At 38.2% G+C, this 19,284-nt stretch overlaps 1 protein-coding gene across 1 annotated transcript in view; it reads left to right on the forward strand.

The window, feature by feature from the left end:
- Positions 1-19,284, forward strand: part of LOC109930302 (seizure protein 6 homolog) — an 834,907-nt gene that overhangs the window by 396,596 nt on the left and 419,027 nt on the right. The window contains exons 2-3 of the mRNA XM_048612359.1: positions 768-1,625; positions 11,554-11,687. Coding sequence (XP_048468316.1) covers positions 768-1,625; positions 11,554-11,687 — 992 coding nt within the window. The remainder of the gene's footprint in view (positions 1-767; positions 1,626-11,553; positions 11,688-19,284) is intronic.

A 19,284-nucleotide genomic window follows, 5' to 3' on the forward strand; every position in this document is an offset into this window, starting at 1 on the left:
AAAAGGCTGATGAAGGGTCTAGGCCCGAAACGTCAGCCTCTCTGCTCCTATGATGCTGCTTGGCCTGCTGTGTTCATCCAGCCCTGCACCTTGTTGTCTCATTAAATATAATATGATTGCTTATGACATTAATCTCCATATCCACTGGAATTTTAAAACACTTGAGATCCTTACATCCATCAAGGAGAAAAGAGCTGTCATCCCATTGTGAAAAGTGAATGCTATAGTCCAGTACGTACATAGTCCTTAAGTTTCAAAAATCACTTGTATGGTTTCAATTTATACCTATAACAATGTACTGAATCCAGAATTGGAGTATTAATCAAAGCTTACAAATATTGTCTGCCCACATAACAACATTGTACAGAGCAATTTGCCAGAGTTATTGGAAGCCCTAAAGGATAAAGACTAGAAAAATATGCTCCTCACGTAAAAATTGAGCTGTCGACGCATTTGCACAACTGATAGTTGAGGCAATATCTGTGAGTTAGATCAATAATTCTTAGAAGGTCGATTGAAGTTATTGAGGTATTTGTACTGCTACTTGACATTTTTCAGAGTAGGAAGATAAAGAAGTAGACTTTGATGCATGTTGGATTGATAAAGATCTATTGGAATTTGCATTTATATTTCACCTTAAATGTCTCAGGAACTTCACAGCCGACAAACGATATTTGAAATGCAGTCATCATTGTTCTGAAGTTAAAATTGTATTCCTCTCCATCATCCTCAAATTACTCATGTTCTTATTGTTTTGTTTTTTAAAGACCTGTCCAAAGATCTGAATACTGTAAGTGGGAAAGGAAAGAGCAATGACAAGACAGAAATTGTATGGACGACGGCTACAACTACTGAACCAGAAGATAAATTTCATTTTGTTAGTACAACGCCCAATATCAACATCAACAACCATCATCCCCTGCTTGAAGAAATCATTCATGAGACATTACTGAAGAAGGATTTCCTTGGTCAGGAACCACTTTTTACCAATAAGATAGGAATGAGAATTGGTGCTACTTTTCCTGCTACTCAGTCACAAAAACCTCAAGATCCTTTGGTTCATCATGTAGTCACCAATGACACTCCATTTTTTTCTGACATAACCACAACTACAATGGCCTCAACCTCTCCAATGACAACACTGGGCACTTCTTCATCTTTGGCAACAGATGCTGCTCCTTTGGCTGACCATACTGGTGTAACACAAGGAGGGAAAACTCCTCCAATGTTGCGAATGGTTGCCACCACAGATTCTCTCACAACATCTGCTGTGAGCTCAGCTACATCTGAGCTGCCTGAAACTGCGTTCCCAAATAGCATTACTGCATTTGTTCAAACTGAGCCTGGTCGCCCCTCAACTGTAACAGGAGAGCCTCAGAGCAAATCTGGTATCTTCCAACATTTCAGCAACCAAGGAGTGGCTACTGCGGTGACTGGAAACCCTCCAACAGCCATTACCCCAACAGTCGGAGCAGGCACACATCAAATGCAAGGACTGAATACTGAGCAGCATCACAATCCTGCTGCAGACCCAACCGTCTCCTCAGTTGCTAGCGAGACTGATGAGGAAACTACAACTACAACCATCATTACCACAACAATAATTACAACTGTGCAGACACCAGGTACAAAATTACTTTATTTTTAGCAATAAAGAGTGAGGATAGTGCATTTAAGGTGCTTCACTTTCCCTCTCCCCACACGTCATTCTTAATCTACCTGCTCAATGCAACAGGGCATGTTGGCCTCTCTAGCAGTGATCTGACTCTAAACACCAGGACCTCTCCAACCCATCATGGGAAGTTTCTTGAACCATGAATACTGCTGCAAAGATACAAGGTGAAAAAACAGAACTAATCAGAAACGAAAATAGAAATTGCTGGAAAAGCTCAGCAGGTCTGGCAGCATCTGTGGAAAGAAATCAGAGTTAACAATTCAGGTCTCAGTTTTAAAGAGGGCTACCCAAAACATTAACTCTGATTTCTGTGCACAGATGCTGCCAGACCTGTTGAGCTTTTCCAGCAATTTCTATTTTCGTTTCTGATTAGTTCTGTTTTTTCACCTTGTATCTTTGCCGCAGTATTCATGGTTCAAGAAAATTTCTATTTTTGTTTCTGATTTACAGCATCCGCAGTTCCGTTAGTTTTTATACAGAATAAATCGTGGTGACTATTGCTGTAAAACTATAGTCTACTTTAAATATAGGTCGCACAAAGATTTCAGTTCAAGTTGGTGTGATCTGGCACTAAAGGGTTATTCTGTGGCTGAGCAAGGATAAATTACAAACCAGGTTGGATATCCTAATCACACTGAATACAGGAGCACGGGATTGCTAGATGAGGAAAAAAAAGCAAGGTCTGGTGAGATTGCCTTCTATCACGTGATACAGTGATACGAGAAGTTGTTGCTGAACCACAGCAATCAATCTTCACAACAGACCTTGAGGGAATTGTATAAAGGCAGAAAAATCCAATTGCAAGCAATTCTGTTCTGTTTGGATTTTCAAAATGGTATTTTTCATTAATTTTTCTCCAATAAAAACGATAGAAAAAGCATATATTCATTCAGTGGTACTGTATTACCCGTGTGATACCATTTGCGTGCAATCATTGTGTGCTCTGTCCTCAACTGCATTTTTAGAACCTGCAAAGGAAATATTCAAATCTGCCAAGTTGGGTCAGCAGTATCAGGTTTACAATTAAATTAGTTTGAACTGTGCCTTGGAGTAAAAGGTGCTTTGTATTTTAAACCCTTGAAGCAAAGTACATTTGGAGAAGCCGAATTATGACAAAATGAGTTGTCCATTCTAGAATTCTAAATCTGGAAGAATTAAATTTGAGTAGTTTGCCAAGAGAATGTATTAATAAAGTAGGATGTTCCTTCAATAAATGTGCACAGGTTCTAACTCACCATTGGTATATAACAGATATATAGTTAGTTCCTCAATAGTTTTGAATCAGTGGAGATACAGAAGGAACAGGTAGCATCTTGTTTTTCTTGAAAATAGGTCGAAGGTTCGTCTATTACTGGCCTTTAAAATTATGAAAGATGTTGTTCAAGCAGACACGGAGTTTAATGTTTCCCCTTGTGGGAAAATGCAAAAAGCAAGGACATTAATACAACATAGTCGTCAAGCAATTAAGTAAGGAGCTGCGAAGAAACTTCTTTCTGCTCAGAAAGAGGTGACAGTATGAAACTCAGACATGCAGAAATATGGTTGATTTCTTAATGTCCCTACAAAATGACCTAGCAAACCACTTAGGCTGCTCAGCATCGTCGCCTCAATAGCAATCAGGGATGGGCAATAAATGCTGGTCTTTTCATAAACACACAAATCCCATGAAGAAATAAAAAAAAAACGTTCAGCTCATCGTGTACTTTAATTATATGTTAAACCAGCATAAAGCCTCTGCTTTTATACGTTATTAACCCCATATTAAATCCATATTAGTCAATGAAATGTGTGTGACAAGGGGCAGAATGTCACCAGTTAACAGTATCCTTATTATTTCACAACATTATAAGAGCTTTCCAACAGCTTTGAAGTTGCATAAATTACAATTTGTGAAAGCTGAAATATTAGGGACCATGTTAGGGAAAATATTTATTTAAACAAATGAAACTAATTCCTTCAAACACTGTTTGGATTGAATTAGATATCCTCAATACTGAAGTTTAGACGTGGAGAGTGGCCTAAAAGTATCATATTTTAATGTAGATATTGTCCCCTTTTTTATAGGATAGCTCGAGGACTGACCTGTACTTTTGTGAATGAATTGAGGTAGCTTATCTACTGACCTCCCTTGTACAGAGGGCATATTTCCAGAATGTGTATGTAATTTATCGCTAGCAAATAAATTAAAATGTTGCAACTCAGTAAAATTTAGTTTTATTCCTTCCATCAGAAGCCATCCTTAAGAGGTTTATTGAAATAGGTCAAATCCCATGATATCCAGTCCCATTGCCCACAATTCCCCAAAGCACTCTTATCTGCCCTCCCCCCATTCCCGGGCTGTGATCAGGTGTTGGAGGTAAATGCTTTGGAGTGATCTGTAGTTACAACAAGTGCCTTGGACAGCTTCATTTGTCATTGCACAATATTCAGCACTATTAGCGTCTCTTAGAGATGAAAGCAGTTTATGTCCAATTGCAGCAAGATGGACAATATTCATCTTGGACTGGTACATGTAGCTGATCACTTTTGCATCCCATAGGTGCCAGGCAATGGCCATCTACAAGAATTTAACTATGTCCCCTTGATATTCTGTGGCATTACCATCACTGAATCTTCCACTATCAACATCCTGAGGATTACCTTTGAGTAGAAACTAAACTGGATTAGCCATACAAATACAATGGCTACAAGAGTAGATCATAGACCAGGAATCCACCAGTAAGTAAAGCCTGTCTACCATTTACAAGGCACTAGTCAGGATTGTGATGGAACATTCCCCACTTGTCTGGATGAATGCAGCTCCCACAACATTCAAAATGTTTGACACCGTTAAGGACAAAGCAGCCTGCTTGATTGATACCAAGTCCACAAGCATTCACTCTCTCCACCGCTAACATACAATAGCAGTATTATGTACCATTAGCAAGTGATGCACTGCAGAATTTCACCAAAGCTCCTTAGACAGCACGTTCCAAGCCCATAACTACAACCCTTTGGAAGGACAAAGACAGCAGGTAAATGGGAACATGACCACCTGTCAGTATCCCTCCAAACCACTCACCATCCTGACTTGTAAATATTTCACTGTTCCTTCATTGTCGCTGAGTCAACAATCCTGGAACAACTTCTGTTAATATCATTGTGCATCCACCTACGCCAAATGGCCTGCAGTGGTTCCAGAAGGCAGATCACTACCACCTTTTTAGAGGCAGTTCGAGGTGGGCAGCAAATGCTGGCCCAGTCAGTGACACCCATGCCTCATGAATAAATAGCTTAAAAAGATTGTACAGCTCCTTCTGCTGCTGACAGTCTCTTTGAAACACTCTTGAAGATGTAAGTGGAAATTTCTGACTTCACTGGAATTCATTCTGTACAGCTGAATCAGATTCCAATCTGTAGTTCTGTCTACCATGTTGTAATGGTGCAGCTAAATGGAATCCTTAGGTGGCTAGAGCTGCTACCATGTTAGGTGAGCCACCTGGATTCTTCAACACCAGAAAGTACATTCGCTGCCACTATCCTCTTTTTAGCTTGGGTTCTACAGGAACTATTTGGTAGTGTATAGTTTGGTATAATAGAATCCAGATGTATTCTAATGAGAATTGCTCCTGTCTTAAACAAGGTGTAGTTTGTTGCATGATAGGTACAAGTTACATTGGTGTTACAGACATTGTTAGAAAGATGGTGAAGAGACCAGATGGTACATCTGTCTCCTTTAAGATTCACAATTGATCTACTATTTATCCATCCATCCATGTGATATAGACATCACTGGTTAGGTCAGCATTTATTGCCCTTGAGATGCCAGTCATGAAGTTCCTTCTTGAATCACTGCAGTCCTTCTGGTAATTTAGGGGGTATTAGAGGCTGAGTTCCATGATTTTGACCTTCTGCCTTCCCCATCCAAGTCCTTATAACACCATCAGGTTAGATGGACCTTAATTCATTTTTAAGCATTAACCCTTTCAGAACCATTACTTTATAAAACAACAATGACCTAGATCCTTGTGAACATTCTCAGTTGTGATACTTATTCTAGATTAAAGGGAGCTCTACCGTATACTCTAAGGTAAGGTAATTAGCAGTAGTCCAAAACAGACAGTAGGAATCTATCTTCTTTGTACAGAGAACATTGGTTATATATCTTGGTCCATATCAAGTGGAGTGATCACATCCCGGGGAGTGTTGCCCAACAAAGAGGCTTTGGAGTGCGGGTTTTTAGTTCCTTGCAAGTGGAGTTGCAGGTCGACAGGGTAGTGAAGAAGGTGTTCGGTATGCTTGCCTTTGTTGGTCAGTGCATGAGTATAGGAGTTGGGAGGTCATGTAGTGGCTGTACAGGACATGGATTAGGCCACTTTTGGAATACTGTGATGAACTCTGGTCTCCTTGCTAAGGGGAAGATGTTGTTAAACTCGAAAGAGTTCAGAAAAGATTTGCCAGGCTTTGGAGGGTTTGAGCTTCAGCAAGAGGCTAAATAGGCTGGAGCTATTTTCCCTGGAATGTTGGAGGCTGAGGTGTGACCTTATTCAGGTTTATAAAGTCATGAGGGCATGGATAGGGTGAATAGTCAAGGTTTTTTCCCTGGGTTGGGGGAGTCCAAAATAAGAGGCATAGGTTTAAGGTGAGAGGGGAAAGATTTAAAAGGGACCTAAGGAGCAACTTTTTCATGTGTATGGAATGAACTTCCAGAGGAGGTGGTAGAGGCTGGTACAATTACAACATTTAAAAAGCATCCGGATGGCTACATGAAGACGAAGGGTTGATAGGGATATGGGCCAAATGCTGGCAAATGGGTCTGGATTAATTTAGAGTATCTGGTCAGCATGGATGAGTTAGACCGAAGGGTCTATTTCTGTGCTGTACATCTCTATGACTCTAAGTGTGAGGTAAGGCAAGGAAACAGTCCTCTCTAAACTACCATTGCCAATACAGCAATTGAACCACTGTCTAGCACCTGGCTAAGTGAATTCATCTTAAACTGCTATGATAGGATTTGAACTCTTGGCTTCAGATTATTCATCCAGTGACATAATCCCTGTGCCCCAGTACCCTTACTCTGATTCTCTGATATAGAGCTGTTGTGGTCCAAGATACTCAAAAGGATCAGAATTCAAACTTCTTGCATGACAGCAAAAAGGAATGTGGAAATTACATTTTACATTTAAGTTTCTAACTCAGGTCTGAGTGCACAAAAATAACAACTTCCTCCAAGAAATACTCATCAAACCAACTACTAATGGTTTTAGTGTTAAGATGCACATTCTGTGAGGTATTAAGTGACCATAAGGTAATCTAAGTGCTCAGCTTATCCTGCACTTTAATTAGATCCATTAGAATTCTTGCTTTTATGTACAACAGCCACAATATGTATTCTGCACTTCATAATTAAAACTGTGAATTATTTGAAACCTTTGACCTTCAATGAACTTTGTGTGAGAAGCAAAAATGATATTCCGATCCATATACTGCTCTCCCTATCCTTTTAGTCACTGCTGCACTGAGATAAGTATAAGTCCTTGTGATCTCTACGCTGCAAGGAATCAAGCACTCGGGAAGAATAGAGGACATGGAAAATTTGGCTGATTACTTTTAATGCAGGAGGCACCTGAGAGATCAAGCTGGCATCACAGAAGAAAAGCTCTCTGCTTTGATTGAAAAAAAAGCCCAGTACCATCATTTGAGGTTTAATAGGCAATGCCAGGACAAATTAAGAGCAAGTCATCAATTCGTAGCTGCATTAGAATGCTAAGCAGCATCATCAGAATTCAATGCTAATGTAATAGCCAGCTGCTGACCCAGTATCAACTGGGAATGCCTAAGTGGGAAAGTTTCTGAGTTAATGAGCTGCATTTGCAGAGTTTTATGAGAAAGATAGGGCCTCTATTTTGGCTCTAGACAATGCTTCAAATCTGCGCTCAGGGAATTAAAGTAAATGAACAATAAGGAAAGAAATTATCCTGACATGCAATTTGATTTGGTAGACAATCGATACAATCAACTTCAGAAGGGCCAGGCTTTATGACCGCTGCTGTTTCTCATTTGTGTTGAATCAAGTAATTTGAATGTGTCATGGAAGTGTCGCCCCCTTTGGGCTGTTCCACCTTTCAATGAGGTCAGAACTGATCAGCGAAGAATGTCCATATGAACTAGTTTTTGACCCAAATCCCTTAATAACTTAGTTAACAAGAATCTATCAATTTCATATTTCCGTTTAACAGCTGATCGGCCAAACATTGCCATTTGCAGAACCAAATTCCAAGCTTCTACCACACTTTGTCTGTGGAAATACAGTATTTCACTGTTGTGAAGCCTGGCTCTAATTCTTCGGTTATACTATGTAATCCTAGTCTCCAATCATGGGAAATACTTTCTCTCGATCTATCCTGTCTGTTCTCATTAATATCTTTGAAATTTTGATCAAATCACCCTTAACCCCTGCAATGTTAAGGAATTCAATCTTAGTTTCTGTAATCTGTGCTCATCATTTCAACCTTAGAGTCCAGGTATCATTTTGATATCTTCCACTCTGCATTCCAACCAAGCTAAAAGCGCCCTTCCTTAGATGTGCTGCCCAGATTGATCCTGGCATTCGCTTTCAAATTTTCCATGAAGGTCTCTGCATATTAAATTTGAAACATCATCTTGAATGACTGAAGGTCCTCCAATGTGGTTTTGAATATTTGAAACATCTTTCACTGACTACACAATGAAAAAATCAAATTCTATGAAACTAAAGCCTGCAACATCAATGCAAATTAGAGTGATAATTCACATCTGATGGGAGTAATGAGCAAGATGCTGATTATTGAAAGTAAAAGTTTGATCAGATATTAAACTTTACAAACAAACAAGTATAAGCTCACTCTTTATTTTAGCAGTTGCCATCGTCAGGAATCACTTGCCAATGAATATGATTGTCCATCTAGGAAGTTCTGTGTCACTGGTCATGGGTTCTTCAGGTCCTTGTGTGACTAGTAGGTCTAACTTGGCAAAACATATGAGCTTAGGAAAAGATTCCCTCTGTCATTTAGTTTTAGGCTAAGAGCTGGCAAACTTAAAACAGAGATTTACCTCTCTCGCAAGATTGTGAATCTATGAAATTCACTATCCCAGAGTGCACTGGATGCTGGAAACAGAGAATAAATTGAAGAGGAGATCAACATTTTTAATTAGTAAAGAGGTTGAAAGGTTTTGGGAAAAGGGTAGAATTGTAGAGTGGAGGCCAAGATGAAATCAGCCACGATCGTGTTAAATTGTGTAGCACGTTTGAGGGTCTGAATTGGCTATTCCTATTCCTAGTTCTAATGGCCTTACTTTGAGGTCAGAGCAAACACTGATTAAATGATGTACGTATAATTTCTCTGCAAATAATATAAATATTCACTGCTATTGCAGTTCTAAGGACCAGTACAGTATTTCAAAATTCCAAGGAATAATTTTTCAAAACCATTTTGATTATATTTTATGTGAATGATGTGCCCATAGTGAAATATGTTGAGCATTTTAATGCAGCAAAGTATTTAAGTTTTGGAAAAGAAACATTACTCCAAAACAATCATGGAATTTAGATATTTGATTTCAAGATGATCAGATCAAATTGAACCAAGTGCGAGAGATATGCGGCTGAACCAGAATTATGAACTCTAAATATTAAAATACTGGGTGTCAGCTTTCAAAGTCATGGTGAGCAATAGGATTATAGAAATAGGAGTAGGCTACTCAGCCCTGCAATTAGATCCTGATTGATCTGCAGCTTAGCCTGTTTGAAATATAAAAGTAGGGACGTTTTGCGACAGGGCATTGATAAGGCCATGTCTGAAGCACTGTTTACCATTTGGGTGTCCGTATTCCAGGAAAGATATAATTATGTTAAAAGCAGTTCAGACAAGGTTCACAGAATTAATACAAGGAGTAGAAAGGTGATTTTATGTAGAAAAGTTGAATGAACTGAGTCTGTATTCTTTGGAGTATAGAAGAATGAATGGTGGTCTTATTGAACTGTGTAAGACCTGAGGGGACTTAATAAGGTCAATGTGTGTTTTCTCTTCGGGAGAGTCATGGACTAAGCAACACCATTTAAGAATAAGGGTTCCCCCATTTAAGATGGAGATGAGCAGAAACGTATTCTCTTTGAAACTCTCTTCCCCAGAGAATGGTGAAGGAATTGAATATACTCAAGGCAGAGGTAGATAGTTTCTCGACTAACAACAGAGTCAACGGTTATCAGGGTGGACTGATCATGTTCTCACTTAAATATGACCTGATAGTTAATGATGGCATACTAAGATGGACAGTACTTAGAGTCATAGAGTCACACAGCATGAATGCTTCAGTCCAACTCCTCCATGCCGACCAGGTTTCCTAAACTGAAGTAATGCTATTTGCCAGCATTTGGCCCATGTCCCTCCAAACCTTTCCTATCCGTAACCTGTCCAAATATCTTTTAAATGTTGTAATTGTACCCACCTTTACCACTTCCTCTAGCAGTTCATTTCATATACACAACACCCCCTGTGTAAAACTGTTTCCCATCAGGTCCCTTTTAAATCTTTCCCCTCTCACCTTAAATCTATGCTGTCCAGTTTTGGACTCCCAACACCCCAGGAAAAGACCTTGGCAATTCACCTTATCTATGTACCTTGTGATTTTATAAAGTTGTATAAGGTCACCCTTCAGCTTCCTGCTCTCCAGGAAAAAAGTCCCAACCTATCCAGCTCTCCTTATAACTCAGACTAGTAGATTAATTTTATTTCTTTCTCTTTTGGATGCAAGCTCAGTGAGATTCCCAGTCAATGCAACTTTTTAAATATATTAGGTTAGGTGGGTTAGACATGGGAAATTAGGGGAATGGGTCTGGGTGGGATGTTCTTCGGAGGGGCGGTGTGGATTTGTTGGGCCAAATGGCCTGTTTCCACACTGTAGGGATTCAATGATTCTATGATCTTCTAATTAACCTGATCAGTGATGTCATTATAACTCCCTGGAGTAGGTGGGACTTGAACTTGGGCTTGGTGGCTCAGAGGTAGGGGCACTGCCATTCAGCCACAAACGCACACAAGTACTTATTTCCTATATCTTAAAATTCTTCACGAGCTGTTGTTCTGGGAATCCAATTTAATTTTGGCGATACTATGCACCTTTTTAATCGACATTTCAATCAAGTTGTTCAAATGCTTATCCATGTTTTTATAATGAAGACATATCATTCAATTATAATTGTCATAATATTATTAGTTTGAAGGATGAACTCTTGTGGAAGGGAAAAAATGCGAAGGATTACGGAGAAAAAAACAGAACCAAATTAGATGGTTCTAATTTTATCACTGATGGTAGCTAACTGCCCTGCTGTGTAACAAAATCTATTCGGATGTAAATTCATATCCTATCATTGTGAAAAATGTAATGTTTTGTTTCACTACAACTTTTAATTTATAAAGGGGAATTAATAAAGTTAGGCTCCTGCTTAAAGATGTTCTTTGCAATTTTATTTGAACATTGCTACTAGGTGAACAAACTGTGAAAGGATAATGTTCAGTATTGATTGTAAGAGATAAAGGCCAAAATGAGGAAACATTTAGTGCAATGTGGTGCTAATACTTTGGACGGTTTGAAATCTCCTGTGGGACTTTTCCATGTTTAAGATCATGAGGAAATAAGCCAACACTCCCAAAAAAGTGATGTGAAAACTGTCTCTGGCTGTGATGAGTCACACTTCAGCAATTCCACTGCCGTCAATGGGGACGAAAGATCGTTATTGATCTGCACAATGAACCCTTTCAAGGAGTCAACTTTGTGCAGAATAGAAAGTGAAATGGAATCAAGGGAGACCCAGAATGTGCTTTACAAGTGCTAATTCCTTTGTTCGTTTTCCTTTCCAGTTCCTTGCAGTTTAAATTTCACAGACTTTGAGGGTTACATTGAGTCTCCAGAATACCTCAGTCACCTGTACTACAGCAACTTGGACTGCATCTATACTATTACAGTCTACAGAGGATATGGAGTGGAACTTCAGGTCAGTGCTTTGTGAACCTATATTCTAGCAGCTTCTTTAAGCTACTGCTCTCAACTTGTGAAGGATAGTCGGCACAAAGATTCATCCTAAGCTGTCCATGCAACTACCTGTTTAGGTTATTTTGAACTCTTTCCATTGGTGGTTCTCAATTTTGTGAAAAGACAGTCTCTTATTCAGGAGATGCAAAGATACACAATAAGTGATAAGACATTTCTATCTATCAGTGGAAAAGTGGATGAAACAGATTATGAGGAACATAACCAAAGCAAAATAAGAACAAGAAAAGATCATGGTTTTGTTTCTTCTTTCAGGTCAGTCTCTCCTTCTCACTTTCTCACTGTACCCTTCCGATCAGAACTCATTAGTTTATTTATCTCAGATTGATACAATATACACAGAGCAAAAGACTGTGTGCCCATTTTGCCCAATAGCTAATGATGCTACAATGATCTTTAATTCTATGACCTACAGGTTTATAAACAGAATCCCTTGTGATGACACTTTAATCAACCTGTATATAGTCAAAGCTGAGGCTCAATCTCTGGAATCTGTAGTTCCTTCTGTAACAGAAATGTTATTCAATTTGGAAGGAGATATTTATGCACAGTTGTAAAGAAATTAATATAAAAGAGGGAGATGGGAAAATTACGGGCCTTCTCAAAGAACTCGTTAGGAATTTGAAGCCATTTTATACTTGTAGATTATCTTAGCCCATAAGGATGACAATTCTAAAATTAGATGCAATCTTCCACACATCTCATTGTTCTAAGTAGTATTCTATACTAAAAACTGAACCTGTTCAGCAAAAAATCTGAAATAACTCTAGAGAGGCTGGTATCCCATCCCCCTTTATTTACATGTGGAAAGTTCTTGACACTGATCCAGAGCCAGCTCTCAGACTGAGCAGGATGTCTGACACTCCTGTTTATATCTGTCAGCTAGGGCTCCCTGATTGGAACAGATTAACAGTCCCAATCAGGGAGGTCATATTCTCTGAGGTCCACCTGGCTGACCTCATTACAATTACTACATAATCTTTCTGGGGTATTTTGAATCTAACGTGAAAATGGAATTGATAATCAGTAAATTCTGTGACTTCCTTCCTGTTGACAATATGAAACAGTTCTCTTCCAACATAAGCAACCTCAGTTGATGTTTTTTTTCATCTTTTTGCTTCATTGGTCTGGGAGCTCAGTGAAATTTTCTACATGCTGCTCCTTGACTGGTTGAGTGACAACAATTTGTTTTGGAGCTATTTATTCTCAGAGAACTAGTTACACTTCTGCTTCTTCAAGGATGTTAAAACCAAGACATGTGCACAGGGTAAAAAGTGAGGGATGTTGATTATGAATCAATTCTCGTAATCTCATTGTGTTACTATGTTCCTTGTAGCATGCCTTTAACCTTGAGAGTTATTCCACCTTATTCATATAGTTTCAACTTTGAAGGCTGCAATTTCAGTTTTTTCATATTAATCTGTCAGATCAGGTACTAACACTCATTCCTGTACTAAGCTAAAAATTAACAAGATGTCCTCTGATGTAAATCTGTTAATGATGAGTCAGATGAATCATTAATTTTGGTTGAATGACTAATTTCCTCTAGGAATGTCTCAAAAAAATAATTTTTGTAATAGTTTATTGTCTAATACAGAAATGTTTCTTAAAGGAGAAGGTGCTGCCACATGAACTAGTTTGTATTTGTAAGGGGAGGCAATAACCTAGTGGTATTATCACTAGTCAATCCGGAGACACAGTTAATGTCTTGGGGACCCAGATTCAAATCCCACCTTGGCAGATGATCATCTAATGATGACCAGAGAACCATTGTCAATTGTTGGTAAAAGCCCATCTGATTCATTAATGTCCTTTAGAGAAGGAAACTGCCATCCTGACCTGTTCTGTTCTACATGTGACTCCAGACCCACAGCAATGTGGTTGACGTTGCTTTCTGGGCATATAGGAATGGGCAATAAATGCTGGCCTAACCAGTAACACACACATTCTGTGAATGAATTACAATAAATATATCTTACTTTATTGATACTCTGAAATTGTCCTACTCTTATGCATTTTCTAGAAGTCTTACATACGTAACATTCTTTCAGAATAACTAGGCGTTGCCTGTGCCTGTGGAGTTTTGTTGTTTCACAATGCTGACACTTAATCTTAACAGCTGTTGTTTTGACTGCTCTCTGGCTTCATATTTGCCTCTTCAGACAGTCTGAACGTTATCAAGTGAATATGTTCAGTTGTTCTTCCAATATAAAGTTGTTATTTTTATCTCAGGATCTTGCTGTGAATCTTTCTGATTTCTGCTTCCTGCAAATATTGAACAGCTTTCTGCAAAGCTAAGTTCTCTTTTGACTGTACAAAATCTGTCAAAATTCATGAATTATTCCAACAAAAAAAACCTGTCTCTTATGAAATCTGTTTTCAAAACTCAGAAGTCAGAGTTCTCTGCTAATCTGTAGCGGTCTTTAATTAAAGCACCAATCAAAATTGAACTCTTCTGTTAAATCTTGCATTTTCAAGAATTTTGAGTTCACAGATTGAAGTAATTCTCAAACGTTTTTAAAACTTTGTCAATATATTTTTGATACTTTGATGATTTATAAAATCATCCGCTATGGACCTTCTGAATGCAATAACATATAAACTGCTTCATCTTCAGATTTGATATTTAAATTTGAAGCAATTCTATATCTTGAGAACTGTTTTCTCTGAAATATCCAATCTTCTGTTCTGTTCAACCTATCACTGACACTAAATCCTTTTGAAATTTTTATTTATTCATCTTAGTGTTTATTTTTCATACTATTTTAATGCTGTTTTTAAAAATCTTTAAGATTATCTGTAACCTGTTGTCTTAAAACTTATCATTTTGCATTAAATCAATGTTGTTAGTTATGTTATCTTCTTTCTGAAGAAAGAGCCCGAACCGAAATGTCAACTTTCCTGCTCCTCTGATGCTGTCTGGCCTACTGTGTTCCTCCAGCTCCATATTGTGTTGTCTCCACTGGACACTGATTGCCTGGCATCAATCCAAGTCCTATCCTTTTTAATGATAGTTTATTCTCCATTATTTTGAGTTCTTTTTGACATTCTGAACTCTATTTCTTCTTCAACTTATTCAATGTCATGGATGCTTCTCCAGCTCAGGTGTCTTACTTTCAGACCTCTGTAAGTGGGGAATGGACTAAAATGTGGCACACTGGATCCCATGTTGGTAGGCCTGGGAAGATACACCTTGGTACTAAATGGAAGTCAGCCTGTTGCTCTGAAAGACCAGAGAGATTTGTGGTAGGGTTTTGCAGGACAATTAAAGTCATCACACCAATGGATAAATCCACAATAAAGCAAATATAATTTGGAGTTTTACTACAAACATAAAATACAAAGGCGTAGAGATAGTGGTAAATCTATGTAAAAGATTTAAGGTCTCATTTAGAATATATTGAACTGTTGTTTATTCTATACTACAGGAAGGTAATTGATGCTGCAAAAACTGTACAAAACAGAATCACATGACTTTCCCTGGGACTAAGAAGTACAAATGTGCAAATGCATTGAGAAAGAAGCTAACATTGAAAGGTTGACTAAATGTTCTTCTGTCTCCTCATAATGTTAATATATTTCTGTGTTTCTTGATATGTGTAACTACACAAAAGTACATTAAAATAATCTGACTCCTCACCCTTTACAAATAATGTTTTATTTTCTTTTTTGTTGCAAAGTCACAAATTGAAAAGAAGATGGAGTACAGCAAAAATCAAGTAATACTGGTTGGATGATGCTGATTGTCTGTGTTAACAATATTGTCAGCTACAAAAGACAGGGAAGCAAGTCCATAGTTTTAGGATCTGAAGTAAGGAGTTCCTGGGGTTAGAAATCCTACAGTGATGTCAATTTCAACATCTTAAGAAAACAAACAGGGATGAGAATGTATGATGACTTGGAAAGAACAAGAGCGAAAAGTAATTGGTGCTGGTGCACAGATCAGGTAGGGGACAGGTGAAGTATTTGCTTTGCCGTGTGTGTGTCAGACTGTAATAGGCTGACTACACACTAATAGCTATCCAGGTATTTGTGCATTCACAGAATGAGGGGACAGAGGCATGTTGCTGGCAGGACAGGATCATAATGATGACATTTGACCTGAAGTTGAATGAGTTCCCTGTTTCCAGAGGGAATCCTGGTTGCCTAAACTGAGGTCCAGTTGGAAGTTGGTATGGGTGGAGGTCCTGTAGACATTTTGTTTCCGACTGTCCTCTTACTACTGCCTGTTTACTGGCAAGGCAGAATTGGAACCAGAAAATTGCTGTTGAGAAAACTGCAGTCTCAAAGCTGAGTTCACAATGGAGTGGAATACATCAGTCAGCACTAATATGTTGCCACTCAGTCTTGTGGCCGCAGCTGTGAAGCTGTGGATAGATGATTGATTCCAGAATCTTGGTAATAAAAGTGACAAGCTGGAGATAGCTAGCTAATTTCCAAATTGCATTATAAATGACCTTCCAAAGAATCCACAATCAGGAGCTTAATAAACCTTTTCAAATCGATTAAATCTGCACTTCTGAACATTTGACTGTGTTCTTATATGGAACCAACTAGTGCAGAAATGGTGTACCATGGTTATTTTACAAAGAAGGGGTTCAGATTTTAAAAATATGATTTAAGATGAGCAAAGTACAATTTCCCCACTCCAATGATGAGCTGAATAAATGTGGCTACTCTGGAGAGGCTGCTTACCACATGCAAGGTCACCAGGAATCATTAAAGCAGACAGATAACAACTGAGGTAGAAGGTGTAAATGGAGTGGAGCTTCCATTTGACTAACTTGTTGTTAGATGTGCTGCCTTTCATGTTGAAGACAAGTTTGTGCAAGTGATTTGATACCTTTTCTATTAATGTGTTTTAACCAGTCGGCTGCAGATAATACCAGCTGTACACTGCAGTAACATGTTGTAGGAGAGTTATGTAAGGGTCCTCATTTAGGATATTTAAGTAGATCTCTCCTGTTTAAAAGAAGTTTTTATATTAGCGACCCTGGAGTTTTTAAAGTAGGGCTACAGTTGTTGGTTTTAACTTTCCAAAAGGTGCTGCAGTCAAGTGTGGGTGGGAACACAGAATTAATGACTTGTCTCCTACACTTTGTAACATGTTCTTTGAATATATTTAAAAATTGCAACGCTACGAATACTTGAAATAATTGTCCCCCTCCTTTCTTCTGAAATGCTTGAGGTGCAGTAACATGCTATTGTGGTACAACCATTCTTCCCATTATATCCTCAGCATTCTGTCTCAGCTATGTAATCAGTGCAGAGGGAGTGACATTACATACCATCCAAATTCTCATCTTAAACAACATCCAAATGCATCTACTTGCATCACAAGATGATCAATAGAGGTAATTCTGGCTGACTTCCCTAAATTGATAATCTTTGGGAATACAGCCCTCTTTCTTAACTGTCTCCCCGCACTGCATGGCTCTACACTTAGGAGCGCAGCAACATCTCCATCAGTGCTCTGCTGAAACTTTTGTTTGCTTTTGCGATCAGAAATTTAACAATGTCAACCCTCAGCAGTCCGTATTTGTATTATTTTCTCTTTGAATGCTCTTTCTTGTGCAGCAACTACACAGGGTATGATGAAATGAATAGGGATGACAATCAGTTGAGTTTTAATGACCCAATGTCAGATTGCATGGTCACTTTATCTGGTGCTAACCCACAAATGAGTGGATTTATTGAACTCAATATCGTAACTTGTCATGGTGGAATTTGAACTCGTGATCTCTACGTTGCTTGATCTGTGCTTCAATTACTAGGCTACCAAAACCACTGTTGTGCATTGGTGCTTTAATGGAGTATAACACTGATTTATTTTTCAAGAATTTTATTCATGTAAGCTTTAATGTGGGCAATCTGTTCAAATTTATTTGAATGACTTTTTAGTGAAGAAAGAATATTCTAACCCACAACAGCACTTTCTAAAGAAAAATGGTTAAACAGAATTGTCACTTTTTGTCAATGTTGCTATCAGTCATTGGGAATCAAGCAAATCTGCTCTTACATGATGTGCTGCATCTCCATTAAACCATCTCTATCCTGATGCAATCATTTTTGATTTGCACCTGAGGACATTAATTGCATTACACATTGCTAGAGAAAGAAGGTCAATTGTTATTTATTAGATTTTTCCTAACCAATTGTACCTTCAAAAATTCCCTTTTATTATAAAGTGGGTGCCATTTTAGCAGGTCTAACAGTGATGTTGACTGTTACGTTCTAAGTATCATTTCAGCAGTAACTCAAAATATGCCTATAGAGCAAATCATAGTCCTCAAGTGCTTGCATTTCAATGATATTGAATCATATTTCTATATGATAGCTTAATTCCTGTATGACATAGTGTTTACACATTGGTTGTTCAGGGGAGGCATCTTGCCATTAAAATGTATGCAGCAAACTTAGTCTTTATTGTAATGGAAATTATAATTATTATTTATTAGACATATATCTCCATGTGCCTTTCAAGCAACACTATTGAAACCACCTCCTCCTTCCTCCCAACCTCCTAATTAGTTGAATATACAAACTATTACCTTGTAAACAGTACCTTTTCAATTTGAAAACTGTTTCTGGTTCCAGTCCAACCCTGTGTTCTGAATTGTACTGAGAAATGGTTAGAATCACAAGATGCAGCTGGAGAAAGTCTAATGATCTTTTTCTTAACTCATCTATTCAGAGAGTTCACAACTGTCACCACCTGTGCTCCAACATTAGGGTATCTAATTGTGTCTTAAATTAATCAAGAATTGCCATCCAATGCTATACTCAAAGGACAATTACTCGTTGTATGATGACCTAAATTTGACTTTTACTGTGTGAACCTATTAACCTTTGAGCAATTCGCTTAGATTGGTTCAAAGCAGTGGCACTGATTTCTTTGTCGGACTTTGCATGGTATTGTGTGCCATATGTTTAACCCTTTAAATCACTTCCTTTCAAAGCTGAAGAAATCGCAGATCCTTAGAATTATTTGTGTGTAGCTCTTCAGATTCACCTCAGCAGTTTGACGAGGCTCCATTGTGTACCACTGACCACTGGTCAACAGAAAGCTCAGTGAGGTTTAACCAGGATAGTTTGCCAATGCAGACTCCATGGATTTACTCATACAGTTTTGGATTCTGTTTGCTGTTGATTTGTTCCACTGCAGTGAATTACTTGTTCAATGTCAGGATAAGTAAAAGCCCCAAACCTTTGTAAACTTTATCTTGAGCTATTTTTGCACCACTGATCAGGTATACGTTGTACTGATGCCATATTTATACACGGAATACAAATGATTACAGAAACTATCATTTATTCAGCAGCCTCATAACAGGAGTTTGCCAAAGCCATTATGTAGTGCTGAAAATTAGGTTGTTTTTAATTACAAAGGTTACAGTATCTGCAGTATCCAGTCTGCCTGCTGTTATAACATGTCAATCTGGCTTCAATTAAACTGAAATAATAAGCACAGTAACACTTCAGGAATTCTAATAGTTTGACTTGAAATGTTATTGTGCTTATGATGTGGATTTAATTGAGAC

Source organism: Rhincodon typus, chromosome 26 (genome assembly GCF_021869965.1).
Source record: "Rhincodon typus isolate 14 chromosome 26, sRhiTyp1.1, whole genome shotgun sequence".
Classification (NCBI taxonomy): Eukaryota; Metazoa; Chordata; class Chondrichthyes; order Orectolobiformes; family Rhincodontidae; genus Rhincodon; species Rhincodon typus.